Below are 17,461 nucleotides of genomic sequence, written 5' to 3' on the forward strand. Positions count from 1 at the left end.
ACAATGGATACTGAGTATGTCTTATGCAATTGGAAAGACCAGTTATGGCCAGCAAAAGTTTTGTCCAGATCTGAGACTTCATTAAACAGTAAAAGAAAAAACACATTTTCCCTAGAAGTTCAAATACTTTCACTAGATGAAAAAATTCAAGTGGAAAGCACCGAAACAAAGATCCTTACTAAATCTCAAATTGAAGCCATTGCCTCCTCACTAGCATCACAGTCAGAGGGCAATACTCCACCTAGAGAGGAAATTGCCTATGCAAAGTCACTAAAAGTGGCACTGGGTATTCTGAATGAGGGAACAAATTTGAATCAAGCAAGCAGTTCAGATGAAGAAGAGACCACTACACTGTCTCAAAATGTACCACAAAAGCTTTCCAGTTTACCCCCTCATAAAAAGCATCGGAAGCATAAAGGAGACTTATCAAAGTGTCTTGAGGAAAGTGAAAATCCAACATCCCTGTTAGTATCTTCAGAGAGTGATGATTCCCTGTATGATGATAAATCACAAATGCATGTAACCATTGATACTGTTCCATGTGAGATGGAAACAAAGTCATCACAAAACTCCAGCTGGTGCCAAATTTTCTCTTCACTTTCAGAAGAGGATGAAAAGGAGAGCAAGAAAAAGATTGACATCCCAACGATTATGCCTTTGGATTCCACAATCAAAGAGGAAGACTTTTATGTTAAGGAAGAGAAGTTCACTCCAAATTTGCCATCTGATATCTCAATTGTGCCCAAAGTTTTGAAAGAGGAGCCAGAAGACATTTGTCCAAAGACCCTGGCTATTTCCTCTGAATGCGCTATCTTCTCAGAGAATATTGAGGATCCCGGAGAGGGTCCCTCAAATTCATGGTTAGATACAAGCCAGAGTCAATCTATGGAATCAGATACAGGTGCTGTGGAATCCCCCAGGCATTGTTCATGGGAATGTCAGGTTTCATTTCATGCCTCTAACCATGTCATAGATTGCTCACTCCTTGGGAATAATGAAAGAAGTGTTCAGAGTCTGGATTTTGATGAACATGCAGAAGAATCTCAAGCTTCTGACAAGTCAGTGCCTCTAAATCCTGTTGATACTTCTGTATTAGATGACGATGAGGAAGATGAAGTACTTCCACGTGTTGTTTTTCATTATGAGCCACGTTCCTTTGAAGCAGGAATGATAGTCTGGTTTAAATATAAAAAATATCCATTTTGGCCAGCAGTGGTGAAAAGCATCAGGCAAAAAGAGAAAAAAGCAAGTGTACTTTTTGTTGAGGCAAACATGAATCCTGAAAAGAGAGGCATTAGAGTGCCTTTGAGAAGATTAAAGAAATTTGATTGTAAAGAGAAACAAACATTAGTTGATAAAGCCAGGGAGGATTACAGTGAAAGTATTGACTGGTGCATTTCGCTGATTTGTGACTACAGAGTGAGACTAGGTTGTGGTTCTTTTACAGGTTCTTTCCTTGAGTATTATGCTGCTGACATTAGTTATCCAATCAGGAAGGTAATCAAACAGGATACCTTTAGGAACTTATTTCCAAAGCTTAATGAAGATTCTGTGGAACCAATGGCTATGACTTCCCAGACCAAGAAATTGTCCTTCCAAAAAATTCTCCCTGACAGAATGAAGGCAGCTCGGGACCGAGCTAACAAGAACTTAGTGGACTTCATTGTGAATGCAAAAGGAACAGAGAATCATCTTCTGTCCATTTTAAATGGCACAAAACGGTCCAGGTGGCTGAAATCATTTTTGAAAGCAAAGAGGTTCACTCCTTGTATTGAAACATACTTTGAGGATGAAGATCAGTTGGATGAGGTGGTGAAATATTTACAAGAAATCTACAAACAAATAGATGAAAGAATGCTGGCTCTGATAAGAGATGATAAAATTAAATTTATCCTAGAAGTTCTTCTGCCAGAAGCAATCATTTTTTCAATTTCTGCTGTTGATGGATTAGATTACAAGGCAGCTGAAGCAAAGTATCTAAAAGGACCATCTCTGGGATACAGGGAAAGAGAGTTATTTGATGCAAAAATCATATTTGAAAAGAGACGGAAACCATTAACAAAAGAAGCTCACTAAATCACCTGAGTGTCCAGATCATAAGAGGGAGCTTTCATAGATACTAGTTTTAAAAATCCCTCTAACATATATTTTCCAGAAATGGAGACTTTAGGGAGTATGTTCAGGTTTTGTTGGTGTGTGTGTGTGTGTGTGTGTTGCGATCTCTATGATCTGTGAATATTACGACATCAACATTTTCTTTCTTATGCTTCTCCAGAGCCAATTTTATTAACTTGTTTCAGCAGTTCTACTTTATCATACATTTCTAGAATGTATAATTCCTAAATAACTTTTAAGGGAAAGTACAATTTTGTGTTATTTGTTTTGACATCTTTGTGTCTATGCTGTGTAGTTAAATACTGTGTGCACAATCATTTACATATTAAAATTGCACTAGTTTTAGATATTGAGCAAGATTATTCAAAAAAGTCTGATAAACATTGATTATATATTTTTGCTTAGTTTTTTATAAAATATTGGGTTTCTCTTAAGATAGTTGAATTATTTTTCCTGCCATGCCTATTTATTTTTTGAAAAAATATCTGAGACATAGAACCAAAGATAGAGATGCTTTGCTATATATTATAACTAACTGTAACTGCTTTTGCAAGAAAATCTGGAACTTTAAAGTAAATGGATTACCTGCATGTACTCTACATGTGTGAGAATAACATCTCAGCATGCAAAAAATTATTTTGGCAGCCTGGAACAGGATTGTTCACTCTACACTGCCCTAAAATTCCATTTATGGAGTGTCTATTATTCAGTATGTGAACAGTTTCTTAAACAGACGGGCTTTTGGCTGTCATCATAACTAACAGTAACTGTATCTTAATATAGCTGTCTGACCACATATGGAAGGCAGCTAGAGTCATTGCATTCATAGTCTGGCTACTCTAGAGTATGAATCCAGGCTGACTGCTTAAGAGCCCACCTAGTTTGATATAAACTGTAGAAAATGCAAGCACTTTGTTCTGACTATTGTATCTTTAAATACATAGTCATTTGTTTCAAGCCAAGCAGTCTTTAGCATATGGCTTATTCATAGTATAGTTCCACTTGGTTCCAATAATATAAATGCCAACTGGTGAGTCATTCCAGGCTAAAACAAAGAGTAGATGGACCAGAATCTGTGAATTTGGAAATGGGTCATAGAAAAGGCCATCATTTGGCCAAATATGACAATTATCCAAATGTGTTGTAAAGTACACAGTAAAGTCTGAAACCAATGAATAGCTTATTCTAACTTGAAACAAGACTTTAGTGAAAAAAAATGTTATAAGGGCTACTTTATTTTAGAAACTTGACATAAAAATAAACACTAAAGGCTTAACATGAACCTGTCTGCATTTTTACTCTTAGAGTGAGACAACTGTTACTCTTGTTCCTTTGTTATATGTTCACATGGCCATATATTTATGTAAAATTTGCAAAAGTTTGATGTTTTGATTTGTAATAAAACCATTATATCTTTCATTTTGGATGTTCACTTCATTATACTTCAGATTGTATAGTTACACATAACTAGTGTTTCTCTGGTTGGAATTTTTGCTTGTTGTAGTTGTCATCATTTTAAAGCTTGTTATACATTATCATTCTAAATAAATACTCACTTTCATGGTTGATCTTGTATTATTTTAAAGGCAAGCCTCCCAAATTGTATAAGCTTTAGAATCCATAGAACCTTCTCTTTGTCTGCCTGACAAAGACCAAGACTCCTTGGGCATATAGCTTGTATTAATCAACATAGTTTCTTCATGATCCTGAGGAGTGTTTGACAACAGACCATCACCACACTATATGTGGACCTCATACCCTGGAAAAACACTGTATTTACTCTATAACATTGTGTCCCTTTGGTTCCAATATATTGCCCACCTTCAGTTTTCTCAGTGGAGCTATTTCTATCTTTTGGTTCTTATATTTTTTTTACTACCTCATTTTTGTATTCATTCATTCATTCATACATTTGTTAATCAGGAGAGCAAACAATGCTTTAAAGCTCTGTTCTACTCTAAGGATTGAAGGTGCTGGATTTAAAGTGACACAAATAACAAGGTCAGATTCAAAGTGAGCCAGATGACAGTCTAATTTCTATAAGGAGTAAGATGAACTACTTTACCATAATAGTGAGAAATATTTCTTAATCTCATGGAATAACTACCTGCATTTGAAAACCAAGGCCACAGGTTTCCCCACATTTGTAAATTATTGGGTTTGGGGTAAAGGAGAGGCACCTGATTCATTCTGGGTTGTCATTTATATTGTGGCATATATTGAAGTGAGGGAGATGTGTCTCAGACATGCACCTATTCTCCTCTTTGCATGAGTTGGCATTTGGGGTGTGGGAGTGGATGAGTTTGGTTTCCAACTTAATATGGATTATGAGATTCCTTTCAGCCTGAGCGGTTGAGGCTGGCTCTAAGGAATGCCTTACTCTGGATCTCTAACGTAAGTTTGTGTGTCTGATTGGAATGCCCACCTAACTCATTGGGTTAAGGAGACCCTCATCTCTTCCATTCATAAGGCATACTGCCGAATATCAGGCCCATATTATAATTATAAGGTTGACAGAGAAGCATGGAAACTATTCACAAATTTAACAGTATTCTTTATCAATATATGTGTCCTAATAGGGAAAGAGTACTACTCTGAGACCTATAATTGGGATGAGTGTGAGAATCTTGGATACCTACAATCCCCTGACCTTTCAGCCAGCCAAGAGCAGTCCCTTAACTCTTGATATTAAGAAAACATCCTCCTTGTTCCAAGAGACAAGGCAATAAACTCATCTAAGGCAGCTACCTCAAAGGACATTGTTTTACTCAATATTCAGCACATACTCTTCATTGATCCTAACTCAAGACAAGTGTAAGGTATCACAGCACAGGAAGCAAAATACAGTCTCTGTTTAGATGGAAAATCCAGAAGGAACTATAGGAACTAGCTTTAATGTACTAACATGAACCTGGGATAATATGTTTTGGAATGGATTTTGAGGATGTCAAGTTAGCAGTAGAAGGGAGCAGATTAAGTGAATATAGGGAAAATTATGTAGGAGTACACACTTATTACCCAGGGGTTCCATGAACGGGGGCTACTTTAATATTCAGCTAAGTGACATCTTTAAGTTTGGACAACAGCCTATAAAATAAGATGGAGACACTGGAACTTCCTTGCCAGAGTACTGAGGAGTTGATGAGAGGGACAAATGGAATGAAGGTGTTAGAAATGATTTATTGCATGGGACAAAAGGACCCATTTCTAAACTATTTTCCCTAGGATGGCAGAGAAAGCACTACTATAATAGTGAGGGGGGGCACTGACATTTTTGAGAAGCTCAGTGTTGGTTCTCCTATGAAAACCATTATTGAAAGCAAACTATATAATAAAAAGAATGATAGGATTCCAGAATGGCAGGGCCCAGGTAGTGGCACAAAACCTCAGGGGCAAGTTGGGCATCATTGCCATAATGAGAAGCAAGGTCAGAGTGGAGTCATGCTATGATGACTGACATAAATTTGGCAATGCCTTACAAATAGTATTCCAGGCTAACTATATGGACAACTGGCTAGAGTATTACCTATGTTCATAGCAGTGTTATTTACAATAGCTAAGATTTGGAAACAGCCCAAGTGCACATCAGTAGATGAGTGGATAAAAAATGTTTGGTACTTTTACACAATGGAATATTATGTGGCTATATAAAGAAGGATCTCTTACCTTTTGCAACAGCATGGAGGGACCTGGACAATTATTATGCTAAGTGAAATAATCCAGTAAAAGAAAGACAAATATCGCATGATCTCACTTACATGTGGAATCTAATAAACAAAATAAACTGACAAACAAAATATATCCAGACCTATGGATACCTGGAACAAACCAACAGATTTCAAAGGGAAAGGGCATGGGGAGGGGCATAAAGAGATTAACCAAATAATTTATTATGTGCATATATGCATAATCCATGGACACAATAGTGTGGTGAAAGCCTGGGGTGGGGCCCGGGCTGGGTGGAGGGGGGCAGTGGGGGTGAAATGGAGGACATCTGTAATACTGTCAACAATAAAAAATAAATTTTGTAAGAGTTGAGAAAAAAAAAAAAAAACAGACTTGACAAGTTAAAGTCTAATGTTAGCGGTTGTGGTGGAAAATCATGGTCCCAACCAACATTTTTTTTCTTCAGATCTGTGGTGCAAGTAGATATGCCACTCTGTACACATGACTCATCATATTCTGATAGTGCTTACGATGTCTGTGGTGGATAAGGATGCACTATCTAATCATTCTAAACCATAGTACAGAGTAGCAGCACAGACTCTGAGGTTCTGAACAAAAGCCATACCTCCTGTGCCAGTAAACTACTTGCTATTTAACAAACAGCTCCTTGGTCCAGCCAGTGTGGCTCAGTGGTTGAGCGTCGACCCATGCACCAAGAAGTCGCCAGTTCAATTTCCAGTCAGGGCTCATGCCCAAGTTGTGGACGCGGTCCCCGATGGGGGACATGCAGGAGGCGACCAATCGATGTTTCTTTCCTTTTAAAAAAAAATGCTTTTTCTTTATTGATTTTAGAGAGAGAGGAAGGGAGAGGGAGAGAGAGATAGAAACATCGATGAGAAAGAACATCGATTGGTCGCCTCCTGCATGCCCCCGCACTGGGGACCGGGCCCACAACTTGGGCATGTGCCCTGACTAGGAACCAAACTGGCGACCTCTTGGTACATGGGTCGACGCTCAATCACTGAGACACTCCAGCCAGGCCATGTTTCTCTCTCTCTCTCTCTCTCTCTCTCTCTCTCGCTCTCTCTCTCTCTCTCTCTCTCCGCCTCCCTCCTCTCTCTCTCAATTCAATAAAGAAAAATAAATAAATAAATAAATAAATAAATAAATAAATAAAAGCTCTTTGTATACTATTTAAGGTTAGTAGATATGGAGTGCCTAACCAAGAGATAGTAATTGACTATATGACAGGTGCTATCCACCATACACTGTACATTATAGGATTCGTTGAGTGATAAGGTCTGGCAGGCTTAAGAGCAGTCCAGCCTGTGACAGAAATGCAGCATTCAGGATCTATCCTGAAAAGTCACACATAAATGATTGCACAAACCCCCATGCTATTGAACACTGTTACAATGATACCTCTCATGGAATAGGGGGTGATCTATGACCAACTAATGAAAGAGGAAATTATCAAGTCTGGTGCACAGATGTGTCAGCATTGAATATTGATGATAGCTTTACATGGACTGCCACTCCACTTCAGCTTCAGTTGAAGTAGCCCTAAAGAAGAATGTTCAACATAAAACTCCCAGTTGGTAGAGCTGTGATCATTACTCCTGCTCTTTCCGTTTGAATGGCGTCAGTGTAACTTAAGGTGGTCTAAATTTGGTTGGTATGCCAGGGTCTTGGAAAGAAAAGCATTGCAAATAGAAGGTAAGGAAATTTGGGTAAGAGGCATGTGGATGGAACTATGGGAATGGACACAAAACATATGTATATCTGTGCTCATCATAATGGCTACCCAAAGGACTGTAGAGAGGACACTGAAAAAAACAATTAATTGGTCTCATGACTCATGTTGTGGATGTCAAGCAATTTCTCTCCTCAGTCATCTTAGTTATGGCACAATAGATCAATGAATTGTCATGGAGGTATGCATGTAGCCTAAGCTTGAGCTCAGCAGCATTGGCTTTCTCTCCCAAAGGGTGATCAAGCTACCGTCACCACTGAATGTACAACTTCCCAAGAGCAACATGATGCTGGGCCCTTAATTCTGAACTTTTCTTCAAGGATATCATCTAGCTACCTCATTCCACACTGAATTCACTGAACCCATTCTATTTTAGAGGTGGCAATTATTCATCTTCACAAGAATGGATACCAATTTTGGACCCATAGGATCAAGCACCATCTGCTTGTAGTGGTTTACATTTCATAATACATCCTTGTTTCACTTTTCCTCCTATCTTGTTTCACCACTCATTGTCCTCACTCTGACTCACTAGAACCACTTGCCAAACAAACTACTCACATGTACACTGTCTCACACTCTCATTTGTGTACACTTAACCAGTAATAATTATGTATATATTTTATAAAATATAAGTAGGTACCACTGTATCAAAATTTATTAAAGATTTATAAGTTATTCATAAATGAAAGCTGTTAAAAGTTAGTAAGTTTTACAGTTTTTGGTATGATACATTTTCCGCTATTTCTCCAGCCACAATAAACTGTTTTCACCTAGGAAACTAGAGAAAGAAGCGCATTAGATCTAAAACAAGAAGAAGAAAGAAAATAAATAGTAGAGCAGAGATTAACAAAACTAAAAACAGGGAAACAATAGAGTAAATAAATGAAACCTAAGGTGATTCTTTGAAAAGATCAATTAATTTGTTAAGACGTTAGGCAGGGTAACCGAGAAAAAGAGAAACAGAATATACAAATGAAAAATATCTTCATTTAAAGAGAGGACATAGTAGTGATGATCTCATGAACATTAAAAGGATACAAATATACTATCAACAATATTATAAACACAAATTAAATGACTTAGATGAAATGAACTAATTCCTCAAATAATTTCAAATGAAAATATTTTATTTTATAACATTTCTTTTCATTCCACTTGATATTTTAAAATAGAATTCACATTGCTTTATTTTACATGAAAAGGAAACAGTATAAATATTAAGCAATACTAATCTTAAAAATCTAATGTCTATTTTCTCCAGAAACATAAATCTATTTTTTCCTTCTTTCTTCATGGATATAAACTGTTGGATTTCTTTTCTTTTCTTTTTTTTTCTATTTAAAAGAAATTAAGATACTTAGGAATAAACTTAACCAAAGAAGTAAAATATATATATATTTTTTTTTTATTTTTTTTTTTATTAATTTTTGTTACAGATGATTCTCCTTTTCCCCCCACTGATTCCCCCCCTCCCCTCCCTGCCCCTTCCCCAGATTGTTGTCCATGTCCACTGTTCATGCATACATGCGTGGATTTCTTTTTATTTATTTATTTATTTTGACCACTGAAGACTTCATTTATTTTTTAATTTAATTAATTAATTATTTTTACAGATGTTTTTCCTTTTCCCCCCACTGATAGCCCCTCCCACATGCTCCTTGCCATGTCCCCAGCTTTGTTGTCCATGCCATTGTTCATGCACACATGCATATAAGTTCTGTGGTTTATCCCTCCCCTCCATGCCCTCTTCTGAGGATTGTCAGTCTGTACCCAACTTCCATGTCTCTGGGACTACCCCATTCCTCAGACTGTTATGTTCATTATATTCCACAAATAAGTGAGATCATATGATACTTGTCTTTCTCAGTTCGGCTTGTTTCACCTAGGATGATACTTTACAGTCCCTCCATGTTGTCTCAAAGGATAAGAGATCTTTCTATCCTACATTTGCATAGTACTCCATTGTGTATATGTACCACCGCTTTTTTTATCCACTCATCTATTAATGGACACTTGGGATGTTTCCAGATCTTAGCAATTGTAAATAGTGCTGCTATGAATATAGGGTTACATATATTCTTTCTGGTTGGTGTTTCAGGCTTCTAAGGGTACATTACTAGAAGTGGGATCACTGGGTCAAATGGAAGTTCAATTTGTAATTTTTCGAGGTAACACCATATTGTTTTCTATATTGGCTGCACCTTTCTGTATTCCCACCAAGAATGTACTAGAGTCCTTTTCTCCACACCCTCTCCAACACTTGTTGTTTGACGATTTGTTGATGACGGTCATTCTGACAGGTGTGAGTTGATACCTTATTGTTTTAATTTGCATCTCTCTGATGACTAGTGATGTTGAGCATTTCTTCATGTCTCTAAGCCATTTGTGTTCTGTTTGGAGAAGTGTCTATTTAGTTTCTCTCCCCATTTTTTAATTGGGTTTCTTGTCTTCCTTTTGTTGAGTTCTATGAGCACTCTCTATATATTGGAAATTAACCCCTTATCTGATATATCATTGGCAATTATGCTATCCCATACAGTGGGTTTTCTTTCCATTTTTGTGGTTGTTTCTTTTTCTGTGCAGAAGCTTTTGAATTTGTTGTAGTCCCGTGTGTCCATTTTCTCCTTTGTTTCTGTTGCCTTAGGTAATGTATCAGTGAAAATTCTGCTGCATATGATGTCTGAAATTTTGTTGCCTACATTTTGTTCTAGGATTTTTATAGATTCATGAGTCACATTTAATTTTTTTATCCATTTTGAGTTTATTCTTGTGTATGGTGTAAGTTGATGGTCTAGTTTTAATTTTTTTTGCATGTAACTGTCCAAGTTTCCCAAAACTATTTATTAAAGAGACTGTCTTTACTCCACTGTATGCTCTTGCCCCCTTTGTCAAATATTAATTGAGCATATTGCCTTGGTTCCATTTCTGAGTTCTCTGTTCTGTTCCACTGGTCTATATGTCTGTTCTTGTGCCAGTACCAGGCTGTTTTGATTACAATGGTTTTGTAGTATAACCTGAAATCTGGTAATGTGATTCCTCTTTTTCAAGATTGCAGAGGCTATTCGAGGTCATTTTTGGTTCCATATGAACTTTTGAAGTATTTGTTCTAGTTCTGTGAAGTATGTTGTTGGTATTTTGATGGGGATTGCAATGAATCGATAGATTGCTTTGGGTAATATGAACTTTTTAATGATGTTAATTTGTCTGATCCATGACAAGGTATGTGCTTCCACTTTTTTATATCTTCCTCTATTTCTTTTTTCAATGAACTGTAGTTTTCTCTGAAAAGGTCTTTTATTTCTTTGGTTATGTTTATTCCTAGGTATCTCAATTTTTTTGCTGTGATGGTAAATGGGATTGTTTTCTTAGTTTCTCTTTATGTGAGTTTATCATTGGTGTATAAGAATGCCATCAATTTCTTGACCTTAATTTTGTATCCTGCTACTTTGCCAAATTCATTTATTAAGTCTAGGAAATTTTTGGTGGAGTCTTTGGGGTTTTCTATGTATAGTATCATGTCTTGTGCAATAATGACAGTTTTACTTCTTCCTTTCCAATTTGGAACCCTTTTATTTTTAATTCCTGTCTGATTGCTGTGGCGAAGACTTCCAGTACTCTGTTAAATAAGAGGGCAAAAGTGGGCATCCTTGTCTTGTTCCTGTTCTTAAGGGAAATGCTTTTAGCTTTTGCACATTGAGTATGATTTTGGCTGTAGGTCTTCCATTTATGGCCTTTATTATGTCGAGATATGATTCCTCTATTCCCATATTGCTGAACGTTTTTATCAGAAATGGGTTCTGGATCTTGTCGAATGATATTTCAGCGTCTATTGATGTGATCATATGATTTTTATCTTTCATTTTGTTTATGTGGTGTATCACATTTATTGATTTTCAAATATATTACCAGCCTTGCATCCCTGAGATGAATCCCACTTGGTCATGCTGAATAATTTTTTTGATGTATTGCTGAATTCCATTTGCTAGTATTTTGTTCAGGATTTTGGCATCTATGTTCAACAGGGATATTAACTTGTAGTTGTCTTTCTAAGTAGTGTCTTTTTCTGGTTTTAGAATTAGAATTAGAATTATTCTGGCCTCATAAAACAAGTTTGGAAGCCTTCTTTATTCTTGAATTTTTTCAAATAGTTTAAGGAGAACAGTTATTAGTTCTTCTTTGAATGTTCAGCAATATTCCCTCGTGAAGCCGTTCAGGCCTGGGCTTTAGTTTGCTGGGAGAGTCTTGATTACATCTTCAATTTCTTATGTTTTTATTGGTCTGATCAAGGTTTCTATTTCTTTTCAGTTCAGTTTTGGTAAACTATGTGTTTCTAGAAATTTGTCTATTTTGCATAGATTGTCGAAGTTGTTGCCACATAATTGTTAATGATCCTTTGCATTTCTGTGGTGTCACTTATTATTTCTCCTCTTTCATTTCTGATTTTGTGTATTTGGGTTCTCTCTCTTTATTTCTTGGTGAGTCTAGCTAAGGGTCCATCAATCTTGTTTATCTTTTCAACGTACCAGCTCTTTGTTTCATTGATCCTTTGAATTGTTTTTTTTTTTTTTTTTTTTTGGTCTCCATGTCATTTATTTCTGCTCTGATCTTTACTATTTTCTTTCTTCTACTTGCTCTGGGGGTTTATTTTTTGTTTGCTTTCTAGTTATTTAGTTGTGAAGTTAGATATTCTGTTAGAAATTTGTTTTGTTTCTTGAGGTAGGCCTATAGTGCTACGAACTTCCCTCTCAGAACTGCTTTCACTGTATCCCATAGATTTTGTGTTGCTGTGTGTTCATTTGCATTGGTTTCCTGGAAGATTTTTATTTCTTCCTTGATCTCCATGGTAACCCATTCATTGTTAAATAACATGCTATTTAGCCTCCATGTTTTCAAATGTCTTTGCATGTTCTTTTTGCAATTGATTTCTGGTTTCCTGCCATTGTATTCTGAGAAGATGCTCAATATGATTCCAATCTTCTTAACTTGTAGAGACTTAGTTTGTGCCCTAAGATGTGATCTATCTTTGAGAATATCCCATGTGCACTTGAGAAGAATGTGAATTCTGCAGTTTTGGGGTGTAATTTTCTGTAGATATTTATGAAATTCATTTGATTTAGTACTTCATTTAGAATCTGTGTTTCCTTGTTAATTTTTTGTCTACAGAATCTATCCAGTGATGTCAGCAGGGTGTTGAAGTTCCCTGCTATGATTGTATTGCTGTCGATTTCTCTTTTGAAGTTCTCCAGAAAATTTTTAATATATTTTGGTGCTCCTATTTTGGGGGTATATATGTTTACCAAGGTTATATCTTTCTGTTGGATAGATCCTTTCAATATTATGTACTGGCCTTCTTTGTGTCTAGTTATGGTCTTCACCTTGCAATCTACTTGATCAGATATGAGTATTGTTACCCCAGCTCTCTTTTTTTCTTTCCTTTTACTTGAAAGATTTTTTTTCCCATCCCTTCACTTTCATCCTATCTGAGTGTTTTGTTGTGAGGTGGGTCTCTTGAATCAAACATATATGTGAGTCATGATTTCTTATCCAGTCAGCTACTTTGTGTCTTTTTATGGGAGCATTCAAACCATTCACATTTAAGGTGATAATTGATATGTATTTATTTATTGCCATTTTTATTTATTGTGGTTCTATTTTTCTTCCTATTTCTTCTACTAATTACAGCAATCCATTTAGCATGTCTTGCAGTGCTGGTTTGGTGTTAATATATTTCCTTAGCCTTTTTTGTCTTGGAAGCTCTTTCTTTGAACTTCTGTTCTGAATGATAGCCTTGCTGGATAGAGTAGTCTTGGATTCCGATCCTTTTTTTTTCATGACCTTGATTACTTCATGCCACTCCCTTCTGGCCTGTAGTGTTTCTGTTGAGAAGTCAGCTGAGAGCCTTATGGGGTTTCCCTTGTTGGTAACCTGTTGATTATCTCTTGCTGCCTTTGAGATTCTCTGTTTGTCTTTAATTTGGGGCATTTTAATTACTATGTGTCTTGGTGTGTGCCTGTTTGGGTTTTTCTTACTTAGGACTCTCTGTGCTTCTTAAATGCCTTCTTCCTTGACTAAGTTAGGAAACTTTTCTGTCACTATTTCCTCAAATATATTCTCTAATCCTTGCCCATTTACTTCCTCTTTGGGGACTCCTATGATGCGAATGTTATTACGTTTCTAGTTGTCCCACCATTTTCGTAAGCTATCTTCCTGTTTTTTCATTTTTTTTTTTTCTTTTGGTTTTTTGATTGGCTGATGATTTCTACCCTGTCTTCTAATTCACTGATCTTGTCCTCAGCTTCCTCTACTCTGCTGGTTAGTCCTTCCAATGTGTTCTTAATTTGTGCTATGTCATTCTTCGTTTACACTTGGTTTGTTTTCAGTGTTTCTATATCTTTACTCATGGTGCTGATGTCCTTACTCATGCTGTTGAGCTTCCTCAAGATCATTGTTCTGAACCCTACCTCTGATAATTTGCTTAATGCATTTCATTTATCTCATCTTCAGTAGAATTCTCTTTTTCTTTCATTTGGGATTTTTTTCTTTGTTTCACAATTTTGGCTATCTCAATGGGTTTTGGAGCCTGCCAAATTTTTCCTGTGGGTGTTGGTGTTCTGCTGTTTGTAGCTCCCTCTCCTTGGTTTGGATGAGCCTTGGTGGGCCCACGTTAAACACCACCATCAAGTATTACTTTCCTGGATAGATTTGCAAGCCCATGAATGTTTCATTTATCCTCTATCTTTTTCCTCATGGCTAGTAGTCTCAGTTAGTGCCATGGAATGTAGCCCTGGTGTTCTGCATTAAGGATTTTCAGAGGGTGGGATAGATGCTGGTTATTAATGAGCCTCAATTTGCATTTCTTTTCCTCACCTGGCAATGGCTGAATCTCCCAAGGTGGGGGGCTACTGCTTTTCCCCACAGCTCTATGAAGGACAACACTGGCCGCCATCCTATGTGGCCACAACTCAGCAAATACTTTGAGTGCCCTCCAAATCTTGGGTGTCCCAACACAGTTCTAGCCCAGTCTGCCCTCCCTCTGTGGCAACCCTGAGGTGAGTGGCTGTGGCTATTTTAGTGCTCTCTCCTGGCTCTCTGCACTGTTGAGCGGGCTTGGTCTTTATTCCCCAAAGGCACTGTTCACAGCTAAGACTGCTGCTGTCCCTGGTCTCCCAGCCCACCACCTTCTCGAGCCTCCACATATTCTACCAGTGTCCCTGGTTATATGGTCCTATGCTGCTGTTTCCCCTTGCTTTTTTCCGAGGATTTGTCTTTATTTTAGTTGTAATTCCCATTTGGTCCTAGGAGATTGTCTGTAGCTTCTATTCACTCTGCCTCCAGTTTAACATCCTCTATGCCTCTCTTGTGTGCAGCTGGGTCACACAGGCATATTTGCTGGCCCCGCACTGTGCAGGTCCCACAGGAAACTGGATTGCACAGTCCCTTTGTGGACCTGGCTCTATACCTATGTTATGGGCTGCTGGGTTTCACAGGCCTCTCTGGTGCTTCAGCACCCCGCAGTTCCTGTGGGTAACTACATTGTGCAGTCCGTGGGGGGTCACTAAGGCCTCGCTGGTGCTTCAGCACCCCGCAGGTCCTGCAGGTAAATAGATCATGCAGTCCCTGCTGGTTTGTACAGGCCTCTCTGTGCTTCAGCACCCTGCAGGTCCCGTGGGTAACTGGATGGCACAGTCTTTGCTGGGTCGCACAGGCCTCTCTGGTACTTCAGCACCCTGCAGCTCCTGAGGGTAACTAGATTGCACAATCCCTGATGGGTCTCACAGGCCTCTGTGGAGCCCCAGTTTCTACTGCTGGCGGCTGGGGAGTGCTGCTGCCCAGGGGGGCTCCTGCTCAACTCTTGCTGCAGTTTTTGGGGATGGGTCTCAGCTGCTGCTCTGTGCTTCTGTTGCCTAGGGATGGATGTCTGCTCCCTAGCCTCTGTTTCTGGTAGTATATATCAATTTTGATTTGGCTGCTACTATGGGGGATGGTGCTGGGATCCCGGCTCTCTGCGGCTTCAGCTACTAGCAACTTGGGAGCTCCACTACTGAGCACAAGTTTGTATTGACACAGATGTGTCCACTGGTATGATGGTTCCAGGTGCGCTGGTTGGCTCAGGTTGCTGGGCCCTAACTGCTCCCACTGCCTCCTCCCAGGGAAGATTCAGGATCTTCCAAGATGGCTGGACCTCCCTGTGGCGAAGGGAGAAGTGCCCTGAAGAGCCACTTACCGTGGTGCCGGGTGCTCCCGTCCACAGCACAGGAACCTTCTGCTCCGCATCTCTGCACTGAAGGAGTTTTGTAGTCCACCTTCACGTCCACTCAGACTCTCTCACACACTAGTTCACTCTCTCTCACACACTCACCCTCACTCTGGTCCTGCCGGCCGCCATCTTTTTTGGATTTCTTTTTTAAATGATTCCTAAATTTCCCCTATTAAGCCTATTTATTTTTGGATAAATTATTTTGAGATGGCAAACTGGTGACAAATGCTCTCTTACATATTATCATTAACTTCATTTGCTTTTGCAAAAAAATATTCTGTAATTTACAATAACGTCAATGCATTATATTTATGCAGTTTATATATGTGTGAATGAAATGTAAATTATTTTGGCAGCCTTCTAAAAACTTATTCACCCTGCACATCCCTAAAATTTTATTTATGGGAGTATCAATATTCTAATGGATGACTTCTTAAAATAGACAAGTTTTTGGATGTGTTTTTGTTACTGACTGGATCCTCTTAATATAACTATCTGAACACATATAGAAGGCAGATACAGTTATTGTATTCATGATTTGGCTACTCTACAGTATGAATCTGGCCTGACTGCTTAAGAGTCCATCTAGTTGGTATAAACAAATTGTAGGAAATGAAGGCACTTTGTTCTGATTCTTGCACCTCCAAAAATAGTCATGTGTCATAAACCAAGCAAGCTTTATCATTTGATTTATTCATATATTACTTCCAATAGGTTACAATACTATAAATGCTGACTTGTAAGTCATTCCAGACTGCTAGCAGCAGTAGAGGGACCAAGTCTAGTAATTTGGAAATGTATTACAAAAACAAAAAGCCTCCATTTGGCTAAATATGACAAACATCTGAATATAAATAAATATACACAATTAAAAGTTAAAGTTTGAAGCCAATTAATTGCTTATCTTAACTTGAATCAATTTTTGTAAAATTAATACAGTAAAAATGACTTTATTTTAAAAACTTGATGTGAAAATAAATATTAAAGGTTTAACTTAGACCCTACTGCATTTTTATCTCTTAAGATACATCAACTGCACCTAATATGTGATATCATTTACATATGTTTTTCACAGTAATGACTATAGTAGCTAAATTTATGGGGAAAATGTGACCACTTTCCTAATTTCTTTTCACTTTACAAAAGAAGCTTCTTTAACAACAATTATATTACATTTTCTATTAGATGGGTGATTATCCATTTTCCCTTTACTTAGTAAGTTCATGTTTTAAGAGGAAGACAGATGTTCAGGCAAAATAATTGCATATAAAAATCGTAACATTATAACATTGTAAATGTTGATTTCCATGTATGATATAGAAGATTATTTTTTCATTATTATTATTTTATTAACCTCACCTGAGGACATTTTTGCATTTATCTCCAGATAAAGTGGCAGAGAGAGAGGGAGGAAGAGAGAGAGAGAGAGAAACATCGGCATGAGAAAGACACTTCAACTGGTTGTCACCCACATGACCGCAACTGGGCCAGGGGACAAACTGCAACCGAAGTATGTGCCCTTAGTGGGAACCAAACTCGGGACTCTCTGGTCCGTGGGCTGATGCTCTAACCACTGTACCAAACCAGCCAAGGCTAACATAGAAGCTTAAATATTTATTTGCATTGTGTTGCTGAATACAGCTATAAAACTTGAACTGGATGTACAG

The 17,461-nt window shown here is 37.8% G+C and overlaps 1 protein-coding gene across 1 annotated transcript; it reads left to right on the forward strand.

Annotated features, from left to right (window-relative positions):
- Positions 1–3: 3 nt before the first annotated feature.
- Positions 4–2,203, forward strand: PWWP3B (PWWP domain containing 3B). The gene has a single exon (XM_036271197.1). It carries the CDS (start codon positions 4–6, stop codon positions 2,074–2,076), a length of 2,073 nt encoding a protein of 690 aa, XP_036127090.1. The 3' UTR covers positions 2,077–2,203.
- The last annotated feature ends 15,258 nt before the right edge of the window (positions 2,204–17,461 follow it).

The sequence above is a fragment of the Molossus molossus genome, unplaced genomic scaffold, assembly GCF_014108415.1.
Source record: "Molossus molossus isolate mMolMol1 unplaced genomic scaffold, mMolMol1.p scaffold_m16_p_2, whole genome shotgun sequence".
Taxonomy (NCBI): Eukaryota; Metazoa; Chordata; class Mammalia; order Chiroptera; family Molossidae; genus Molossus; species Molossus molossus.